Source organism: Tyto alba, unplaced genomic scaffold, assembly GCF_018691265.1.
Source record: "Tyto alba isolate M040663 unplaced genomic scaffold, T.alba_DEE_v4.0 Super-Scaffold_21, whole genome shotgun sequence".
Lineage (NCBI taxonomy): Eukaryota > Metazoa > Chordata > Aves > Strigiformes > Tytonidae > Tyto > Tyto alba.
In genome coordinates, this window is record NW_024881295.1 from 18,943,323 (window position 1) to 18,963,244 (window position 19,922).

A 19,922-nucleotide genomic window follows, 5' to 3' on the forward strand; every position below is an offset into this window, starting at 1 on the left:
AATCTCTGGTTTACTTATATTTGTGAAATGTGTTCTGCAGTGGTTTTTTACACTTAAGGTGTGCTGTCTCTCTTGTAAAAATAACACCTCGTTACTGTAAAGACTTCTTTGCTAATTGCTTTCACTTGGAGTCAGAGAAGATGGGTAGTCCCAAATCTGTGTGTTAGGGGTACCAAGAGGACTCGGGCTTTCTGCTTCATTGCAAGTGCACATTCAGCTTCTAGTGTGAAGCTGACTCTTCTGTCCTGAACAAAGTAGTTAAAGTCAAAATCTAGTCAGTAGTGGAATTTAAACTATTATATTCATTAGTTTTGGAGGTTCTGATATGCTGCAAACATTAAAAAAACCCAAGAGCTACTCTGAGGATACTATTGTGATTTAAGAAGTTGCAGGAAGCTGCCAAATTGGTTTAATCTGTTTTTCCAACAAAACCTGCCCTTTATTAGCTGGTACATACTCAACACTTTTTCTTGTGCAAGAATGGAGTTTTGCTTTTGAAACTACTTTGGAGATAGAGAAGGCTCCGCAGTAATACTGAATAAGAGTGGCACAGGAGTTTTGCCATTTTGAATAGCTGCCTTGAAATTAGAAGTAATGTAATGGAGCTTCCTCATCAGTGGTTCTCTTATTAGCAGAGGTTGATTTGAATTCTTATACTGTATTTTTTACAGCGCCTCTGAACAGTTGTGCAGTTTGAATAAAATTTCCGATGTGCACAGTTTAGCTGGGTTTCCTCCTGGTATGCAACTGCTGGTATTCTATTCATGGCAAATAGAATTTTTCTCACTCTTTTTTAAGACTCAGGATCAGCCTGTGATATTTTAATTCTAAACACAATAGATAAATTTAACTTATTTCCTCCTATATCTGAAACAAGACATTAGTAGTAGTAGTGGTTCAGGGCCTTGAATGACCTTGAATATTCTTCAAACAGCGATAGATTTTAAAGCACAGTAGTAACTAGAGCAGATATTAGGCTTATGGAAAGGTACAAAATAAAAATTACCACTGTTCCACATCAGAATAAACTGAGGGGTTTTTTAATACTAATTTAATGTGGTGGGTACCATCTGCTAATACTTCTTTTGTCCAGTGATTCCTGATGTTTAAGAGTTGGGTGTTAGGTCCTTTTCTCAGGAGATCAGTGGGTCACTATTTGTCTGGAACTTCCCAGAAACTCTGATCTTTGCTTCCAGAGGATGGAGATTTTTATTGTTTGATTTGGTACAAAAAAAGCCTTCTGTAAACTGAGGTCTGGCAGCACAAATACATTTGTAGCAGTGGTACCCAGAAACAGAGATGCATATTTTTTACCTGTTATTGTAAGAAACTTCTAGTTCATATTTAAATAAAATACCAAAGAATTTAAGTTCAAGTCTTCAAAGAGCTGTCGTGATCTTCAAAACATACTTTCAGAGTGAGCCGGATAGTACAGGTTGTATTGTTCCAGGGATGTATGGTAAAACGAGTGATTTAGGAAGAACATTCCTTACTTTGGAAGCGATTTGTAGACCCTTAAAACACTGGGGAGCCTCTCTGTGAGGCATTTTCATAGCATTATTAGGAAGAATATGAGTTCTAAAAGCTTTCATTTTACTGGTACTTTGTCAGCTGTAAGCAGCAAAGGAAGAACAAGGGTGGGAAACGTGAAGAATAGAATGAAGTGAATATATATATGAAAATCTCATTTTCAGTGAGTCTTACTGAGCTATAGGTAATAGTAGATTTAATCAGACACTGCTTTGCAGTGGCCAAGTTCTAACCCTCCAATGTTTCTTCATTGTGCTGTTTGTGCAGGCTGCTCCTGGAGCGGGAGATACGTCTCAGGAGCCTGGAACAGGCAACTGGAGAGGAATGCTGAAAACCTCAAAAGCAGAAGAGGTGTCGGCAGAAGAAAAAACCAAGCCAGCCGCAGCCCTACCTGCTAGTCCTCAAAAAGGACATGCTGTAAACCTATTAGATGTGGTGAGTCGTGAAGGACAATTACCTCCTCTTTGCAGTTCAGTCTCAGGAAGGAAAGCATCTCAGTTCCAGATCTTGTAACTTCGCTACTAATATACAATATCTTTGTAAATAGCTACCCCTGTAGGGACAGGGAGCTCTAGCCAGTCTCTTCTGCTTTTCTGCTTGCCCAGTCCTTCTTTCCACCCCCTCCAGTTTCAGCGTGTGATTTGGGATAGCTGTCTTCCTTTCACAAATTCCTGTGCAAGTGAACTCCTTGTCTAGATCGCTCTTTGTACAGAAACAAAGCTCAGCTCGTGCCTCAACTCAAATTCCTGCTCTTTTTTGATGGAGTTGGCATTTTTATACTAGAGGAAAAGAATCATTAAAGACAAAAACTACTTAAGTTAAAAAAAGATGGGAGATCTTGGAAGTATTTTGGAGAGCTGAGTTCCTTTAGTGAGCTTTTTAAAAAAATGTAGTAGTGGTGCCTGCTGATCTTTGTTTCACTGATGTGGATTTTGACACGTCTGATTTTATTTCTGAAGGATTCAAGGTTTGTTGCAGGACAGGTTACGTCTATCGAACTATGAGACTAAAAGAGCAATAGTTTGGTTTAGACTCCACAGTTTGAGTTTTATTTACTTATGCAAATGAGCAGAATTGGTAAACTGAGGTTTTTATTTTTTTACATAGCCTGTACCTGTTGCACGCAAACTTTCTGCACGTGAGCAACGAGATTGTGAAGTGATTGAACGGCTTATTAAATCTTACTTCCTTATTGTCAGGAAGAATATTCAGGACAGGTAAGACAAAACTTCTTAGAATTGTTTAAGCCATACAAATGTGATCTCTCGAGAGTCATGTATATAGTCTCTTTATTTTATCATGTTCTTACATTTGCAAGCAGAGAGAAAATACGATTTATTTTTAAAAGAGGTAGAAGCGGTAAAACTTGACCCCTTACAGAATTAAGAAGCCTGAAGCAGCACTTGTTTTTGCTAATAGTTTGAGTTCTGTATTATGTTCAATAAAAGGTTTAATTATTTAGGAGATGCCTGCTTTTCTGGAGGATACTGCCATTCAGATGGATGATTTGCAGTAAATAACTGGAATGAACTGTAGGTGCTGTGTAGCCCTGACAGAACTTGGCTTTGCCACTCTGTTATTTCAAATGTGAAGGCCGAATAGGAACTATTGCAGCTAAGTGTTCTAGTATTTACCTGTAAGGATGGAAGTAGCATAAAAGTGATGTTTCTGCTGTATGCAACTATGGAAAATGCCTTTAAAGTTTTGCTTAAAAACTGGCATTTTCTTTTTTTAATGAAGAATGATGTAAGACTTTGCTTTGCTTAAGTTTTTGTGGAAAGACCTAACTTTTTTATATATCTGTGGGAAATTTTGGGACAAACACAGGAATCTGGGAACCAGGGTTTAAAGCAGATTAGTGAGGTTATAAAAGTTTTATTCTATTCCGTAAACTAATATTCTCCTCAATATGATTTCTGATATTTCATAGCAAGGAATTGCTTGGATCACTTTAATTTTACTGCATTATTAGTACTAAGTATTATGTCCTTGTGTACTCTAAACAAACCCTTCTCATTCTTTGTAGTAAATATCTTTTTTTTATTATTATTATGTATACATATCTCAAGCATTATAAATTTGATGTATTAGGAAATCCTCACCTAATTCAGAAATAATTTTAGGAAACACCTCTCGAAGATGGTATTTCCGTGTGTCCCATATCATACTTGCAGAACTCATTCAGGCTTACTTGGATGCTTTGGATGGTATCTGTACCCACAGAGCTTTTGAACCTGAGTTGTGGGTTGCTTTCACTCTTAGCCAGGTGACTTCCAAAATATCTAGGTTTCTTTCTGAAGCTCTTCTTTTGATAGAACTTGCAATGTATTGTCTTGCATATACGGTCTCATCATGATTTCCCAGAAGTCTTCCAACAACTGATTAGTGAAGAACTATAAAGCAGTGGACTGCAGTGGGAAAATTCCCATCCGGACTTGGGAGTATGATTCTAAAAGCTCAGATATGTTGATGGATCTTTGTTCATCTTGGGTCTGGCTGTTTAAACTCACTTGGTCCTTGACAGGTTAATTCTGCAGTGACAATTGCAGCACTCTGAGAATGAGCAAAAACTCTTGATCTGCCTCACTTTAGATTTAGGGCTGTGAGCACGAGAAGAGTGATGTGGTCACTATTTAATGAGTCAATACTGATAATATGTCAACTCTAAGTCCACTCTAGTTGCAAAATACTGCTGCTAAGAATTACACCAACAAGGTTGTCTAAACTAACATGTTTTATTTCTTGGGAACAACCATTAGTATTTTTGTCAACAGTTACTATCACTCTGAAGTAACCTGAGGTGCACTAATTCAATTTTTGATCCTGTGTTTGTATCCCCAGATTTTGGTACTGCATTAGTATGATGATTTGATTTTTGTCAAAACTCGTGTAAATACTTTTCTCCTGCTTTTTCAGAGAAGTACTGCTATACATACCTAAGTCCATAAGAAAATCAGGTTCAGCTACCTTCAATACTTGGAATTTTTTTCAGGAAGCTTAGTTGTATGGAAATCAGAACTAGTGGTTTCTTTCAGGTGTTTTAGCCTGACATACAGCTGAAAAATGTTGCTCTGCAGATTCTGTAGTATCCTTCTGATTGATTGTTCTTGATTCTTACTGGTTGCCGCCTGTTTCCATTCTAGACAAACATATTTTTCACACTTAAACTCTGTTTGCAGTTTTACATTGCCCTCATGTTATGCTCTCAGCAGAAATAATGTGGCCCGTTGTTTCAGTAGTGATCCTGTTTTCAGTTCATTTGCTAAGATTTGATATATAGATTCTTTCTTTGCCTCTCTCTTATTCTCACATTAAGATTGATTTTAGGGTTGAAACACAGCTTTTTGTCATGCCTAGCACAGGGGAGACTCAGGTTGGTCTCTAGTGAGTGAATTAATTCAGTTTTACTTTATTTTTTACACTATATATATATATTTATTTATATTCTCATGTTCTTTACAATGCAGCTATCCTGTTTGGAAGAAATTCAACAGCTCTTAAATTGCACAAGATGCTGCATTTACTTGAGAGTTTTTATTTATGGTTGTGGTAAATTCCTGGGAGCTTGAGACAGGGTTGTGTGTAGCCACTTGCTCACAGTGTGCATTCTTCAATCTAAAACAGACCTGGGTTCCAGTAACTTTTTCTGAAGAAGTAATCTTTATGTGCTTGCAGCGTGCCAAAGGCAGTGATGCATTTTCTGGTGAACCACGTGAAAGACACTCTTCAGAGTGAGCTGGTAGGCCAGCTGTATAAATCTTTGTTGTTGGATGACCTTCTGACGGAGTCGGAGGACATGGCACAGCGCAGGAAAGAGGCAGCTGACATGCTAAAGGTACCAAAAAGATCAGGAGCTCACGGGAGTAGTTAATTAAATTGAAACTGTGTAAATGTGGTATTTTTGGAAGACTTGCCTGCCTTTTCTCTTTGCTGCTTTTCAGAGGAATGCAATGTATTACTTCTCTCTGCTGGAGGAATTAAAAGCAGTCTGTGACCGGAAAGGGTTATGTAGGTTGAGTAGTTGGGAAGAGGTGACTTAAACTGTATTTCGGGCGTAAAGCAGAAGCTGTAATCAGGTGTTATTTTCAATCACACATTTGCTTTTATTTAACTTTACAGTGTTGGATGAAGCTTACAGTGTTCTAAGTGCCGTTCAAGTGTCTGCTTCACCCAGAGCCTACTGGCCAGTGGCTGGTGTATCTAGACGGTACCCGGTACCGCGAGCAGCGGGAGCGCTGGGACTCGCTGATGGTGACCCCTGCACACGTCTGTGTGGCAGTGTGCTTGTGACACGTTGGTGTTACAGCACTCTTCTCTTCTTCAGGGTCCCAGTCTGTGGTGTAGCAGTCTGCTCCAGCCGCAGCAGAAATACGCTGCTTTGCATTGGGCTGTGTAGAAGAGCGTCCCTCTGCCAGCTCAGCTCGCTGAAGAAGTGGCGAGGGCTGCTTCTGCCTCATATGCAGAGTGGTCAGACAGGGTGTTTGAGAGACTGGATACCCCGAGATACCACTTGTCCAAGAACACCTGCAGCAAGTTTAATCTTTTGCTGTTATATGATCAATATTGGAGTGAAGGGAACTGTCTGCTGCAGTCTTTTAAACCGTAAACTTCATAGGGCTGAAGCTCAGGTTTCTCCAAACTGGAGTATTACTTACGTTAGTATTAGTTGATACTCTGAACTTTTAAATTTGCAGAGTTTAGCAAGACTAGACTGTAACGAATGCTTCAGAATGCTAAAAGTGATGTAAAATAGGTGCAGTTTCTTTTTTATTTTGAGGAAGGTTTACAGCATTAAAATTGTGTGTGGTATAGAAGTCTGCCCTTAACATTTTATATTTATAAATTCTCAAAACACACATAAATGTCAGTGGGAACACTGAGTATGTGAAAGTTGCTCAAAACAGTGACTATGAGCTCTTTTTGCTTTTAACTGGAAGTTCAGTTTTAAATCAATTTTTAATTCTTATCTCTTTAGAGAAATGATTTAATGACACCTATGCTGAATTTTATTATTACCTTTTGCTTTATAGTGTTTTCCACTTGTGTAATCTTTCGCAGACAGAAAGTTTGAGAGTTGTTAATCAATGTGGTTGCAGGTTGTTACCACTCATTTCATAATGAAAATGATTAGCTATAATTTGCTTTTTAACATTATACTTCCCGGCCTGCTGTTGTTGTCTCTGAGAAATCTCTTCAGAAAAACTAAGTAACTTTTGCTTTTCTGTCTTTCTGTGTGCAGGCCCTGCAGCGAGCCAGTCAGATCATTGCAGAGATTCGTGAGACACATCTTTGGTGAAGACTGTACCAGCCACACTATTTATATGCATTGGAGGTTACATTGACTTGAAAATTGCTAGGCATGGTATACGGAGTAGAATTTTTATTTATGAACTCTTATCTGTGTACTGCAACTGTGTAAATCTGCTCATGTAAAGACAGTTGGTTTGATTTGCAAACAGAAAAACATGCTGTATTTTGCAAAATCAGTCGTATTTAATCCACATAATAAATAGCTCTAAATGTTTCCTTATGAGCTTTCTGGTGCAATTTAAAGCAGACCAAGTCTACTGTCTCAGTGACAGTTTCATTTGAACTTGGGGAAAAAACATTAAAGTTCCAGTGCCTGAATTGCTAAACAGGTTGCCTGTGGTTAAGATGGACGGTGTAGTCTTGTGGCATAGTTTTAAGCTGCTTTTACAATAGAAGTTTAAATACTGTGAAGAGAAGAAAGCACCGAGTATTTTCTTTCATGAATATATTGCATGCACTGACAGATGGAGGTATCAATTTTATAGCACAGTGGAGATGTCTACCGTGTTACTATGTATGTGTGTCCCCATTTTTTTTTTTGTTTCCCCAAATGTTAAAACTGCAGACAAAACTTTGAACTTCACTTAATGAAGTATCACGTAGGAAGAATTAGCCTGGAGCTTGCAAACAATAACAGCCTACTAAAAAGTGGGTGCAGAGTTATTCATGTGCACTGGAGCTTGTGTATAAATGTTGGGGATTATAATCAGGTACAAGAACACCTTCCCCTTATTCCCCCCTGGGACCAAGCCCCTGGACCATCTGATAGTAAATTTGTTCTGGCAGAATTGAAAAATAAAAATGGATTTCAAAACTGTTATGGGATAATAAGTGTTTCTTTTAAAAACAGATTAAGTTGGCCAGGGAGAAGGGGATCCCCACTACTTCCAAATTTTGGAATGTGTGACAGTATGAAAGTCTGTGGGATTGGAATATTTATACCAGAGATTGCAGTTACTTTTGAGGAAATTTTACTGTGCTGTAAGTAGCTTTTGCTTTTTTTTTTTTTTTTTTTTTTTTTTTTTTTTTTTTTTTTTTGAGGACAATCCTAAAATTAGGGAACTTTAGGTTGGAAATTAAGTTGATGAATTATTCAGATAAATATTGATCACACTAGCCTTTAAAAAGTAAACAATTACAATTTTTATGAAAAAAAAAAAAAAAATTAAACTCCAGCCAGCACACTTGCATGTACTTTTCAAGCAGATTCACTTTTTTGTATAAAGCAAAAATGTTCACCATGGTATCGCTGATACTTTCATCACAACTTGCATGAAAAATAGGACACTGCTGTTAACATCCATGGCTTGTTTTTATGATATTGGGCCAATCTAGTGAGGATTTTATTATCATATTCAGTTCTTTCTCCACTTCATCAGTTAACAGAAATGGAATTCCTTTTGTAAGCCGTCAAAGATTGAAAATTTAAGACCTCGGTTTACAGGAAGGTCTGTTTAAAAATGTGTTTTTCACATGGGAATCTTCAGTGGCACCAATATAAGCACAAGTCTGACAGATGCAACTTTTGCATAATTCATGCATGATCTGAAATAATTTGTGCAGAACATGGAAATATATTTGGTATTTTTAAACAGCCTAAAAATTCATGATGTATGCATGACATGTAATGAATACAAAGGAAGTAATTTTAAGTACTTGCATTGTATCCAGAGATGGTCGTTCTCAGATTTAAGAAACGTGACTTGTAAAATGCAAGCCACTTTTCAAATCAGTTCTGGTGAACAGTGAAAGCTTTTAAATAGTTTTTGTCAAAAGCATTACATTTCTGTTTGGAGTTCACCTGACACCTCTCTCCCTTTTACTTTCCACACCTAAGAAATACGTTTCCAACAAGGTAGAGCCGTCCATAAGTGAAGTGCTACCTAAGCTTTAACTCCCAAAGTTCAGTCAACAGTCTGTTGTGAAGAAACATTCTTTTTGACTTGTAAACTTTTGAAATGCTGCATAAAGCAAGTGAATTCCGTTTCTTTAAGAAATTCCTGCAAGTGATAACTGGCTTTGTAATGTCATGTGAAATTTCCACAGTGTTAATTTGTTTTTTGAAATGTTATGACTTTGTTTCACAAAAATTTTTAATTTGGTAATGTTTGGGTGCCAAGAAATGAACTTGATATGTAATCCTTATTGCAAGTCTTTAAAAATCCTTGCTGTAACAATCCTGTTATTAAATAAACAGATAATACACAAAATTAATTATCCCAGAAATAAAGTTTGGAACTGACTTGTAGTTCAGGTGACAGGATCTACACGCTCTTTCAAGTTAAGGGTTTAACTACCTGTATTTGTACAGCCTTATGTATGTTTGCACTTGCCCTCATGCAATTCTACAGTGGTAGTTCTTGTGTGGTTGCGTAAGTAATAGTGTAGCCAGGCTGCTAGTGGCTATTAATGGCTTTTAAACCGTTGTCTAGAATTGAGCTAAAATACTTAAAATGCTACTGTTACTGCCACCATTAAAAGAAATTGTAGGGAAAACTATGTAAAAAAGCCTAATGAAAGCAGCAATTGAAAAATTCGTGTAATAGGCTAATGGTTTACAAATGTCTTCTAGTCCACCTGTTTACCTTAAACTTTGAAATACTTTTGTCATCAGTGCACAAACTTCAGCTACCTTAACTTGCGATCCAGTAAAACACACAATCATGGGGGAGAAAAACCACTGTAGCCAAGTTTAGATTGGTAAATGTTTGACATTAATACCTGACCTATGTGTGGTACTACTGTAAATAAAACATAGTATCCCTGCGTGTAGAGAGTTTGTCAACAAATTACTTGGGTTTGTTAGTAGTCAGTTTCAAATTTCACTTAATGGAATAGATGGGCAAGGGCAGTGTCTGTGTGCTTCAAACTGTATTCCGAAGTAAATGTAAAACTTATGTAAAACTTGCCTTTACTCTGTGCTTTATGGGTGATTGACTTTGAAAGATGCCAGATCGAATACTGCAAACTCAGCTCTTTGGAATACAGCAGGGGAAGTAGCATGCCAGTCTGTTGTGCCCCTGTTGGTAACTTGAATTGAATTATCTTGAGTATTTATTGGTTTTCCACAGTTAAAATCCTTTAGCTATGGTAGCAACTGCTAGCTAGCATTTTGTGTAGATACTGAAGATCTCAAATGCATCTGCCTTTTAACTTGTTTCCAGTTAAACTCTGTGATTTGAGGTGGGAGCTGCATAATGAATACTTCCAAGTTGGAAAGAAAAACAGAGTAGACCACCTGAATATGGTTTTATGCCCAGTGACAGTTTAAACTAGTAAAGGTGCTTTCATGCTCTGATAGCTCCCTTTCAGTTTACTTGCTGCACGCCCTTTTACCCTTTACCTCTTCAGTGCTAGCTGCCACAGTATGTTAAATGCAAGTCCTCCAGTTTTTGCTGTCCCTAGATGCTGTACAGATGTTTCGGTTGATTATTTGTTATTTGACCAAAATAATTTTCTTCTTGCACTTCCAAATCACACATTTGTAGACATGTTAAAAACTTTAATATGAGTTACTACTTGTTTACATTTGAACAAGCTGTGTCTCTGAGTACTTGAACATACCTGTTTTGGGGTATATGAGAAACAAGACCAGGCCAAGAAAGACTACTCGATTTTTTGGTCATCCTTGATTCTCAGCCTAATTGTTCAAGTGCTCAGTTGTGCTACCCTGTACAGTCATGTAAAGTAGTGGTTGTGTCCAGCCGTTTCTTTGGAAGGAGTCAGGGAAGGGTTGGAATTGGTAGGAGTTGGTCAAAAGGAAGCACGGACTAAATTTCTTGGAGTTTATGGATCTTATTAAAAACCTTGTATGCAAAGAATTTAATTCCCTTTTTTATTTTGTATTTGTAAAAATAAATAAAATCCTTTTAATACTTGATCAAAGCGGGTACTAATGCTTTTTTTAAAAAAGCTGAAATTTATAGACATATGCATATCTGCACCCTTTAGAGGTGAAGGAAAAAGGGCAGGAGAGAGATCAGACATGAAGCATTACTGGGAGTAGTTTCCTGCAAACAGAAAGTAACTGTCAAATCTGATCTGTTTTAACATAGGTGTGTACCAGTGTACATGGGTGTGTTCCCAGGTGCACATTTCTGTATTGCTATTTTGCGTCTGGCATTTAAGAAACATGGCAGCTACATTAAGTGGATGAACCTAACTTTCCCTTCCCTCCTTCTGCCCTTTTCACATCAAAGTTGTAACTTATATTCCCTATTGTTTCTCTAGGATCGTGCTGATCATTACTGCAGCTTAAGGCAAAGTAACAACACAAACTGGTCCTGAGAGCTAAGAGGACAGGTAGAGGGTTTTTTTTAAGGTAGGAATAACTTTACTTTTTCTGTATATAACCAAGATTAGGATAGAGAGATCTCCTTATCAGGCAAATAAGTGGGATCTAGAAACTGAAATTAATACTAATAACTCCAGGTACCCAGCTAGGCAAAGTGCTACTGTATTACAGTTTAATAATCTGAAGAAACTGCACTGTATAAGCAGCAAGTTGCTATAATTTATTATTACTGAAATCTTAATTGACAGTGCAAATAAAGCCACCGTCAAAAAACAGCAGCAACTCCCTAGCCACATCTAGAATATCTGGATACTTCAGCCTTACTAACATTCCTTTTCATTTCCCCATTCTTCTCATAGGCCGGGTGGTTTTAAACCAGCAGAAATACCATGATTTAGTCTAACAACAGGGTAAGTTAACCACATTTGGCTAGCTAAGATTAAGGCCTCTCCCCTTGTGGCTGCAGTGACTGCAAAAGTATTGTTTTGACTGGGAAGTTACTTGGCCTAGAAGTGGGGATTACCCTAAACCTTGAACACAACACTGCAGCCAAGGCCCACAGCAATTTGTCACCTCATAAATCAGACTTTCATACGTGTTTGCACTGGGGCAGGGAGGGTCCCCTAATAAAAAAGGTCTGAGCCAGCCAGCTCCGTTACTGTATTCTAAGTCAATTAATCAGTTGTAAGTAATTCAAATATGGGTGCGCTTGGTACCCACATGTGGGTTGTGTTGTTCAGGTGACCTGGCAGTGAGTACCGGCGGGACTTCACCTTGCCTAAGCAAACCCATCCCAAACCCCACCCTGGGAAGGGACTTCAGCAAGGTGGTGGTACAGTTTATTTGGTGCCAGGTACGCAGGCAGCTGCAGGGGCTAGCAATGCAAAGGTCTGCTGGTGGTTGTGAGCAAGAAAGCAGTACTACCTTTAAACACAGGTGTTGCTATTCTACCAACTCTCAAAATACATTCTCATGTTCATGCTGTCTTGACAGAAAAAATGAGGAAGCTGTGATCCCAAATGTTGGCTAGGCCCTAAGGAATGAGATCAGTGTCTGCTCTTTCATTAAGAAATGCAGCTTTTGCATGTTGCCTTAGTGGGAGGGTCTGACTTTAATTCCAAAAGCGCTATAGCTTCCTTCACGTTTCCTGCTCCACATACCCTTGTGCTGCTGTTCATGCACAACTCCTAGGCATCTAAAATTAAAAAAACTTTCATGCACATGCCCTAACTGGTATAATATACTATCTTGCAACTGACTAAAGAGCCCACAGAACTAGTGCCAGGATACACCTTCGACGAAGATTGTAGATAGCACAGATACAACCACATAATTTACAGGACTGAAGAAGTTAAATAAGTGTCACTCACATTTTAAGTTACACTAAGCACACAGAAGGCATAAAAAGGGAGTTGTCAGGCTGATTTAAGCTTTGAAAGGCCCTATACTCTCTTACATTTCAGAAAGTGAATTTGATCTCTATTACCACATCAAGACTGGAAACGTTTTTTGCGATTTGCCCCCAGACATAACCAATAAGAAGCTTACAGATTAGGGCTTAATCATTCTACTCATTTATTGTGAATCTTCTGCAGCTTCTTTCAACAGAAACCTGTTCAGAAAAAAACCTGCTGATTGTAGGTTGGTTGTCCTTACCCACTTACGCAGGTTTCTCTGTTACAATGAAGTCAAACTGGGCAGCAGCAAGCATCCTCTCTAGTAAGTACTGGTTTCGATTGTACTTCTGCTCATCTTGCTGTGGATTATGCTGTAGAGTACCTGCCCACTGCTCTACAACTCAGAAGGTTGTTGAGGGGAAGAGCATGTCTGTCTTTGAACTCTGAAATTAATCTTTTCATCTTCTTGTGCATATCCTCTTACAAGTGGTGCTCTGAATAAGGCAGAGTACCTAAAAATCTCTTCAGTGATATAACTTAGCTGCCTTTATTTGAACTCTGTTGGTATATTTTGAGACTGAAACGAAGGTATTGGGCAGTCTGTGAGCTGTGTAGTAACGCACAGTATAGAAACATCTTTCAAGTAAATCTTCAGGCAACGGAGTCAAAATGATACATTCACTGTTTTAGGGAGATGTTCTGTTGTCACAACTGCAGCCATTTTATAATGTAGTAATTCTTCTTTCCAACCCTAAGCAATGATACTCCATTCTTGAGAATATGCTGTCCAAGAATAAGAACAGTCTCAGGGTCAGTTACTCGAATCCCATTTATGGAAACTCCACCATTTGTAATTTTCTGGTACCTTAAAAAAAACAAAAACAAAAATAACAACTGGTAATTGGAAGAAACAGCTATTTATTACTGTTGAGTATTGAAAGATCAGTTAAGGGTTTTTTGGTTAGATCCATAATGGAATATGTTTTAATTTTCTTGCACTTATACTTTCAGTCCAGGTCCAGAGTTACTGAAATTAACCTTAGCCTCTACCACTCCCTTTCTTTCTGAGAGGTATAAGGAAGCTCAGGCTGTTGCCCTAGCCTGTCCATCAGGTGTAGATTTTACAGCTGAGATGCATGAGACTGCATTATCCTAGACTTTCCCTTCAAAATGGCATGAGGCCACCTGCTCCGCCTTTCTTTAATGCGGGTCTGGAGACTGCTAGCCTGTTTTTACTTGATTTGGCCATCGTAGTCATTCTGAAAGCATACCACTACAACTTGTCTTACGTGAGGTATTACCATAGAGCACAGGTGATAACATACCCACTAGGTCCATCTGGAATGGCATTTGCTTTGCGACACAGGTCAAGAACAGTCGTGCCAGGTTCAAGCATCAATTCAGCTGAAGGAGCTTGTCTAAAAAGTTCCTGTAGCTCTTGGTCAGACATAGCTTCCAGTGCCTCCACCCTGCTGTAATAAAGGGCCTGAGTGCACCTGTGAGAACAAAGATCATTCAAAATACAGTGCCAGTCTCACCTTCACACAAAGTGCTACTTAACTAGTCAGATTCCCCTCCCCAACTTCTGAGGGGCCACACAGTGACAGTACACCCCAAATTTTTTTATCATAACCCCCTGCACTACATTTTTTTTTTTAAGCATTTTTAATGTATTTTACAGTCTACAAAATTACTACATTTTTCACAGCTCACTACATGAAAATAGTCCCTGAAAAGTTATGGATAATTCTACTCAACAAAACAAACTTTACCTCTTAGCAGATTCTAGTCCCTCTCTACCATGAACAAGCTTGGTTACTTCTGCAGCAAGCCGTTTCTGAGGGCCCCATTTTTCAGGTTCTTTAGCATGCATTTCCATGATGTGGTCAATCTCTTCAAGAGGAATGAAGGTAAAGAGTTTCAGGTACCTATGAGCAGGGGAAAAAAATATTTTTTCTGTATAGCCATCATTATATATTTCCTGCCTTTGTCGTTCAAACTTCATTAACTACACTAAAATGAATCTTAGGCAATTTAGGAAATCCGTATTACAGATATTCTGTCCTTTCAAACAACTCTGTTTTTACACACACCAGGATAACTCACATGTTATTTACTATTCAGCCTAGGGTAATGTTTTCAGACCTAAGTGTCGGATGCTTTTATGAAGCTTGTATTGCAATCAACAATTTGTTTTTTTCTTGGAAAGTTTACAGGATTTATTGCAACTGTGTGTCAACTAACAAGGTTTTATACTGTATTCTTACTAGTTATACAATACACTAATACAAAATACCACTGCCAGTCTGTGGTGATCATGGGACAAAACTAGGTTATGTACTAAAAAGTATCTCAGAAAGATTAAATTACTGATTATCCGAAATAAAGGTGCATATCTAAGCATACTCTTTACAACAAAGTCCATTTTAATGGGCTTGTAGTACTATGAAATGCAGTATACTGAAAAAAGGTACTTTACTGTTACAAAGTCTGAACACATTAAATATTTTTATGTTAGGTACCCATATACGTCTCTTTTCAGTCCGGGAAGTGTTGTGGATGCAGAACCTAAATTTGAAGTATCAGGGAGTGAACCTTTGAGAGAGGTAACCAAGTTACGAGACAGGTTGCGATATGAAAGGGAAGTACCTGTCTGACGCTTACGAAGACTCAGATTTGGCAGCGATATTGAAATTTAAAGAAAAGCAGATGTAAAAGAGAACCTGTAGCAACTTACTAAAATGAGCGTCAGGCCCTGAATAAAGCTATCGGCTATTTATTTTCCACCATGTCACTGGCACACCAGCATGGAGGCTAGCCATCAATGAAGGAAACCTGTCAAATGGTTATTTCTCATATATTCACTACCCTTTCATATTCTCATGATATAATATTTTTTACACTGGTCAGTAAGAATATGAGTTTTGTGTGGTCGACTTGGATTCAGAGACAGCACGATGAACGCAAGACTGCGTTTTGCTAATTGGAATTGCTCTAAGTAATGATTATTCAGAATTTCATCTTTGTACATCCCAGAGCTTTAGGTAGTAGTTGCATTACTTCCAGGTTTTGGTGCATTGCAATCTCATCTGCTTTACAGATCAATCCACCTGCCATTATAATTGCAAGCAGAAGTCTTTGCTTCTGCATTCCCAGATGAGAAAAATGAACAGTTCACTACTTAATGTTTGCGGGTTTAATTGAAGAGTCAGAATGATGCAAATCGTTCCCTATCTGCAATTTTCAAAAGGGTCCACTAAAACTTCCACGCAAGGTATATGAAAAGATCATCAAACGGCCTTAAGGTTTCACCATGTTGATACTACTGGTCATTTACATAACACACACTCCTCCCATCATCTAAACACTTTTAATTAATGCTTAATTGTATGAGTTATGGTACATGGATAGAAACAGATGGCGTGTTTGTCCAGAAGTGGGCAAAATTACTTAAGACATTTTTACCACAGTTAGTTACACTACTAAACTATAGCCTAGGGTGCTGACTACTACTAGCTTTGACGAGGTACAAGCAACTAGTAATTCGACCAGGTACGTGAATTTTATTCATTCTGGTTTTCTCCTGTTTTTACTTTCAACAATGACTCAAAACTGATTCCTGGCAATCTCTACCTTGTGAATTCCTTGTATACTACGTTACATACTGCCTGCCGTGAGCTTAAAACGGTATAATTTTCTCCCCTTTTTAACTGCACTACTACCACAACGTAACTGTCTCCTAGGCATGTTTTTATGGCCTCCAGTGGTCTCCAAAGTGGGGTGCCAGCACCCCAGGATAATCCATTGGGGTGCACAAAGGAAATATTAGAACTTCAGTAGTACACTTACATAGTCTGTAAATAAATATACATGTATTGGGAGTGAATGCTCAAAGTTTTTTTACTGACAGGGGAACGTGATCAAAAAAATTTGGGGACCGCTGACCCAGGGAGTTAATACAATTCTAAGTATGAACTTCTTGGCTTTTTCTTAACAAGGCACTATTTTAATTTGCTTAGGGATATGCTGTTTTTCAGGTGACGCAGTCCTAGAAGCTGAACTTTATGTGTTTGTTTATAATCAGTGAAGTAGCTCTTGCGATTAAAATGTGGTGTTCCTGGATACCTCATACTAAGTCAAAACTTGTAGCAATTGATATCTATTAAACTGCAGTTGCTTATTAATTGGCAGGAGAGGTTTCATTCAGTATTGTGGTGTTACAGTACTGAAACTAACATACTTTGTAAGATAAAGTCACCCCACTTGCAGAACAAAATGCATTACGCTTTACTTGTTCATCCACATTGTAATTTTATGGTGCATATGCCAGCATATGGAGACAGGTTCCACTATCGTGTGTACTTAGGAACCAGTCATGCCTGTTCATTTAATGAACATACAGTTATAATTAGCAGATACTTCTACACAGAGCTTGTGTAGACCTATCCCCATAAAACAGTTACCAAGAACCGTTAGGATCAGGTTGTATAAACAATGACAACAAGCAAGATGAAGAATAACTACTTACTTTTCAACTATGTCATCGTGTTGCCTGACAAAAAACTGATACAGCTCAAATGGAGAAGTCTTATCTCTGTTTAGCCACACTGCATTGCCAGCAGTCTTTCCCAATTTATCTCCAGTGGTACTGGTAATAAGAGGTACGGTAATTCCAAACACATCTGTTCCCGTCATCCTGAGAAAGAGAAGAGTAACTACGTGTTAAAAATAAAATTAATGAATAAAAAAAAAATTAATATCACATCTTGGTAAAGTTCCCTAATATGTAAGCATTCTGCAAAATTCTATCCCTGATATAAAGGAGTTAAATGGGGGCTGAGGGGCAAAAGATGCCAGAACACTGTTTTGTGAAGAGCGCTTTAGGAAAAAAAAAAATCAAAACCTTGAACTTAAAATTGTAAGTCCTTTTGTGTGTAACGGAGTTTACATACTTTAAATAAGTAGTTTCATGAGCAACAGCACTAGCCAAAGCTGCGTGTGTGGCTGGGATGTCTGTACGGCTTTTCCTCCGCGCCGCTCCTCTCGAGTTTTGCAAGACTCGCCCCAAATTCGGTGGGTAGGCAGGAGCTCACCGTCACCAGGTTTGTTTCCGAGAGAAGAAATCCCACCACAACCGCCTGTACTTCGGCGCGACTGCACCGGGACGCGTTTGCCAGCAGAAGCCTTATCTCGCTTTCACCCCGCGTGTCAGGGCATCTGCTTTCGGCTCTTGGGCAAACACGTTCCCTCAAACACGAACCCAGGCTGAGAACCGCGGCCAGAGCGCAAGTTATGCGCCAGGCTCCCGGGCAGGACAAGGAAAAATCCGCCTCAAACCCCAGAGTTCTGCCTAACGCCAGATCTCCGCGGGGCCACCGCTGCTCCCGATTCCCGCCTCCCCGGGGAAGAGGGGAGGTGCCCGCCCGCCCGCCCTCCCCGGCCCCGGCGTACTTGGTGACGAGCTCGTAGCCGGACATGATGTTGCCCATCTGGTCGGCTCCCCCCAGCTGGATGCGGCAGCCGTGGCGCCGGTGGAGGTGGAGGAAGTCGTAGGCCTGCAGCGCCGGGTACAGGAACTCGGCCAGGCTCATGCCCTCAGGGCTGCGCAGCCGCGCCTGGCAGCTCTGCCGGCTCAGCAGCGCGCCCATCCGCAGCCGCCCGCCCGCCCCGCCCAGGAAGGCGAGCAGCGGCTGCCGGCCCAGCCACCGGGCGTTATCGAGCAGCTCCGCCCGCCCCAGCCGCCCGCCCCCCGCCCAAAACAGCTCCCGGTGGTTCTCGAACAGCCGCCGCAGGCCGGCGCGCAGCCCCCGCGCCTGCGCCCGCGCCCGCCCCGCCGTCAGCGGCGCCCGCTCCCGCTCGCGCCCGCTCGGGTCGCCCAGCCGCGCCGTGGCCCCGCCCACCACGGCGATGACGTCGTGGCCGGCGCGCTGGAAGTGGAGCAGCGCCATGACGGGCAGCAGGTGCCCGACGTGCAGCGAGTCGGCGGTGGGGTCGAAGCCGCAGTAGGCGGCGAGGGGCGGGCGGCCCGGCTCCAGCAGCCCCGGCAGCTGCTCCTCCGCGCTGGGCGCCGGGAACACCTCCTGGAAGAGGCCGCGCTCGCACTGCGTCGCCAGCAGCCCGCGGGCGCGCCGCGGCTGCTCGTGGGCTCGCCGCCGGAGCGGGAGCGGGAGCGGGGCCCGGCGCCGGCCGCCCCAAAGCCCCATCGTACGGCCGCACCGCCGCCACAGCGTGGGCGCCGCCATCTTGCCGCGGGGGGCGCTGGGAGCGGGGCGGGGCGGAGGGGCGGGCCCGGCTGGGATCGGCGGCTGGCGGGTTGTCCTGCGGGAGATTTAAAAACAAAAAAAAAAAATGCAGGCTGAAACGGGGTGTGTTGGTTCCTCCTTCGTTTTGTTTTGTTTTTGCAGTCCGAGGTGCCGCGGTTTCAGGCTGCCCTCGGACGCAACGGCGCGTTGGAATGGGTGGCGTTCCTCAGGGGTCGGGGCGGGCGCTGTTTTTGGCGACGCGGACAGCGGGGTTGGAGCGCACCCTCAGCAGGTTCGCCGGCGGCACGGAGCTGTGGGGCGCGGCCGGCCTGCTGCAGGCCAGGGCTGCCGGCCAGAGGGGCCCGGGCAGGCTGGAGGGGGGGGCCCGGGAAAACCTCACGCAGTTCAACAAGGCCGAGTGCGAGGTGCTGCCCGTGGGTCGGGGCGGTCCCCGGCGCGGAGCCAGGCTGGGGGAAGAGCGGCTGGAGAGCAGCCCCGAGGAGAGGGGCTGGGGGGGTTGGTGGGGGGAAAACTGCCCGTGAGGCAGCCCCGTGGGCCGGCAGCCCAGAACCCACCCGTGCCCTGGGCTGCAGCCAGAGCAGGGGGGGCAGCAGGGCCAGGGGGGGGATTCTCCCCCTCTGCTCCGCTCTGGGGAGACCCCCCTGCAGTGCTGGGGCCAGCTCGGGGGCCCCAACAGCAGAAGGACCCGGAGCTGCTCGAGCGGGGCCAGAGGAGGCCACGGAGATGCTGGGGGGGCTGGAGCAGCTCCCCTGGGGGGCCGGGCTGAGAGAGTTGGGGGGGTTCAGCCTGGAGAAGAGAAGGCTCCGGGGAGCCCTTCGAGTGGCCTCCCAGGGCTTAAAGGGGGGACAGGAGAGGGGGGGGGGGACTCTGGGTCAGGGGGTGCAGGGACAGGATGAGGGGTGATGGTTTTAAACTGAAAGAGGGCAGATTTAGGTTAGATATAAGGAAGAAATTCTTCCCTGTGCAGGTGGCGAGGCACTGGCACAAGTTGTGTCAGTGTCCTCAGATGTATTTTAATTGCCCATGAGCTTCCTCATTCTTGCCAGTTGCATTGTTAGTTGAAGTAAATCACTTCTGTGGGCATGGCAGCACAGAGAGAGGGCTTGCACAGGTCACCTGCCACTTCAA

At 41.9% G+C, this 19,922-nt stretch overlaps 2 protein-coding genes across 5 annotated transcripts in view; one reads left to right on the top strand and one right to left on the bottom strand.

Moving 5' to 3' along the window:
• Positions 1-9,744, top strand: part of DNM1L (dynamin 1 like) — a 41,539-nt gene extending 31,795 nt beyond the window's left edge. For all 4 annotated transcript variants that reach the window (XM_032986043.2, XM_032986045.2, XM_032986044.2 and 1 more), the window contains 4 exons: positions 1,798-1,965; positions 2,638-2,747; positions 5,206-5,365; positions 6,770-9,744. In XM_032986043.2, coding sequence (XP_032841934.2) covers positions 1,798-1,965; positions 2,638-2,747; positions 5,206-5,365; positions 6,770-6,826 — 495 coding nt within the window. In that variant the 3' untranslated portion in view covers positions 6,827-9,744. The remainder of the gene's footprint in view (positions 1-1,797; positions 1,966-2,637; positions 2,748-5,205; positions 5,366-6,769) is intronic.
• A 2,941-nt stretch (positions 9,745-12,685) lies between these two features.
• YARS2 (tyrosyl-tRNA synthetase 2) lies at positions 12,686-18,852 on the bottom strand. The gene is made up of 5 exons (XM_032986049.2): positions 17,983-18,852; positions 17,060-17,227; positions 14,304-14,459; positions 13,857-14,027; positions 12,686-13,396 (listed from the first exon to the last, which is right to left on the bottom strand). Exons 1-5 carry the CDS (start codon positions 18,771-18,773, stop codon positions 13,237-13,239), a joined length of 1,446 nt encoding a protein of 481 aa, XP_032841940.2. The 5' UTR covers positions 18,774-18,852; the 3' UTR covers positions 12,686-13,236.
• Between the last annotated feature and the right edge of the window lie 1,070 nt (positions 18,853-19,922).

Excerpts from the sequence above, each read along its gene's own strand:
- YARS2 (XM_032986049.2), bottom strand. The coding sequence starts at position 18,773 with ATGGCGGCGCCCACGCTGTGGCGGCGGTGCGGCCGTACGATGGGGCTT. Across the intron at positions 14,028-14,303 it reads GGACTAGAATCTGCTAAGAG|GTGCACTCAGGCCCTTTATT; the intron begins GTAAAGTTTGTT and ends TTGTTCTCACAG. Across the intron at positions 13,397-13,856 it reads ATTCCAGATGGACCTAGTGG|GTACCAGAAAATTACAAATG; the intron begins GTATGTTATCAC and ends GTTTTTTTTAAG.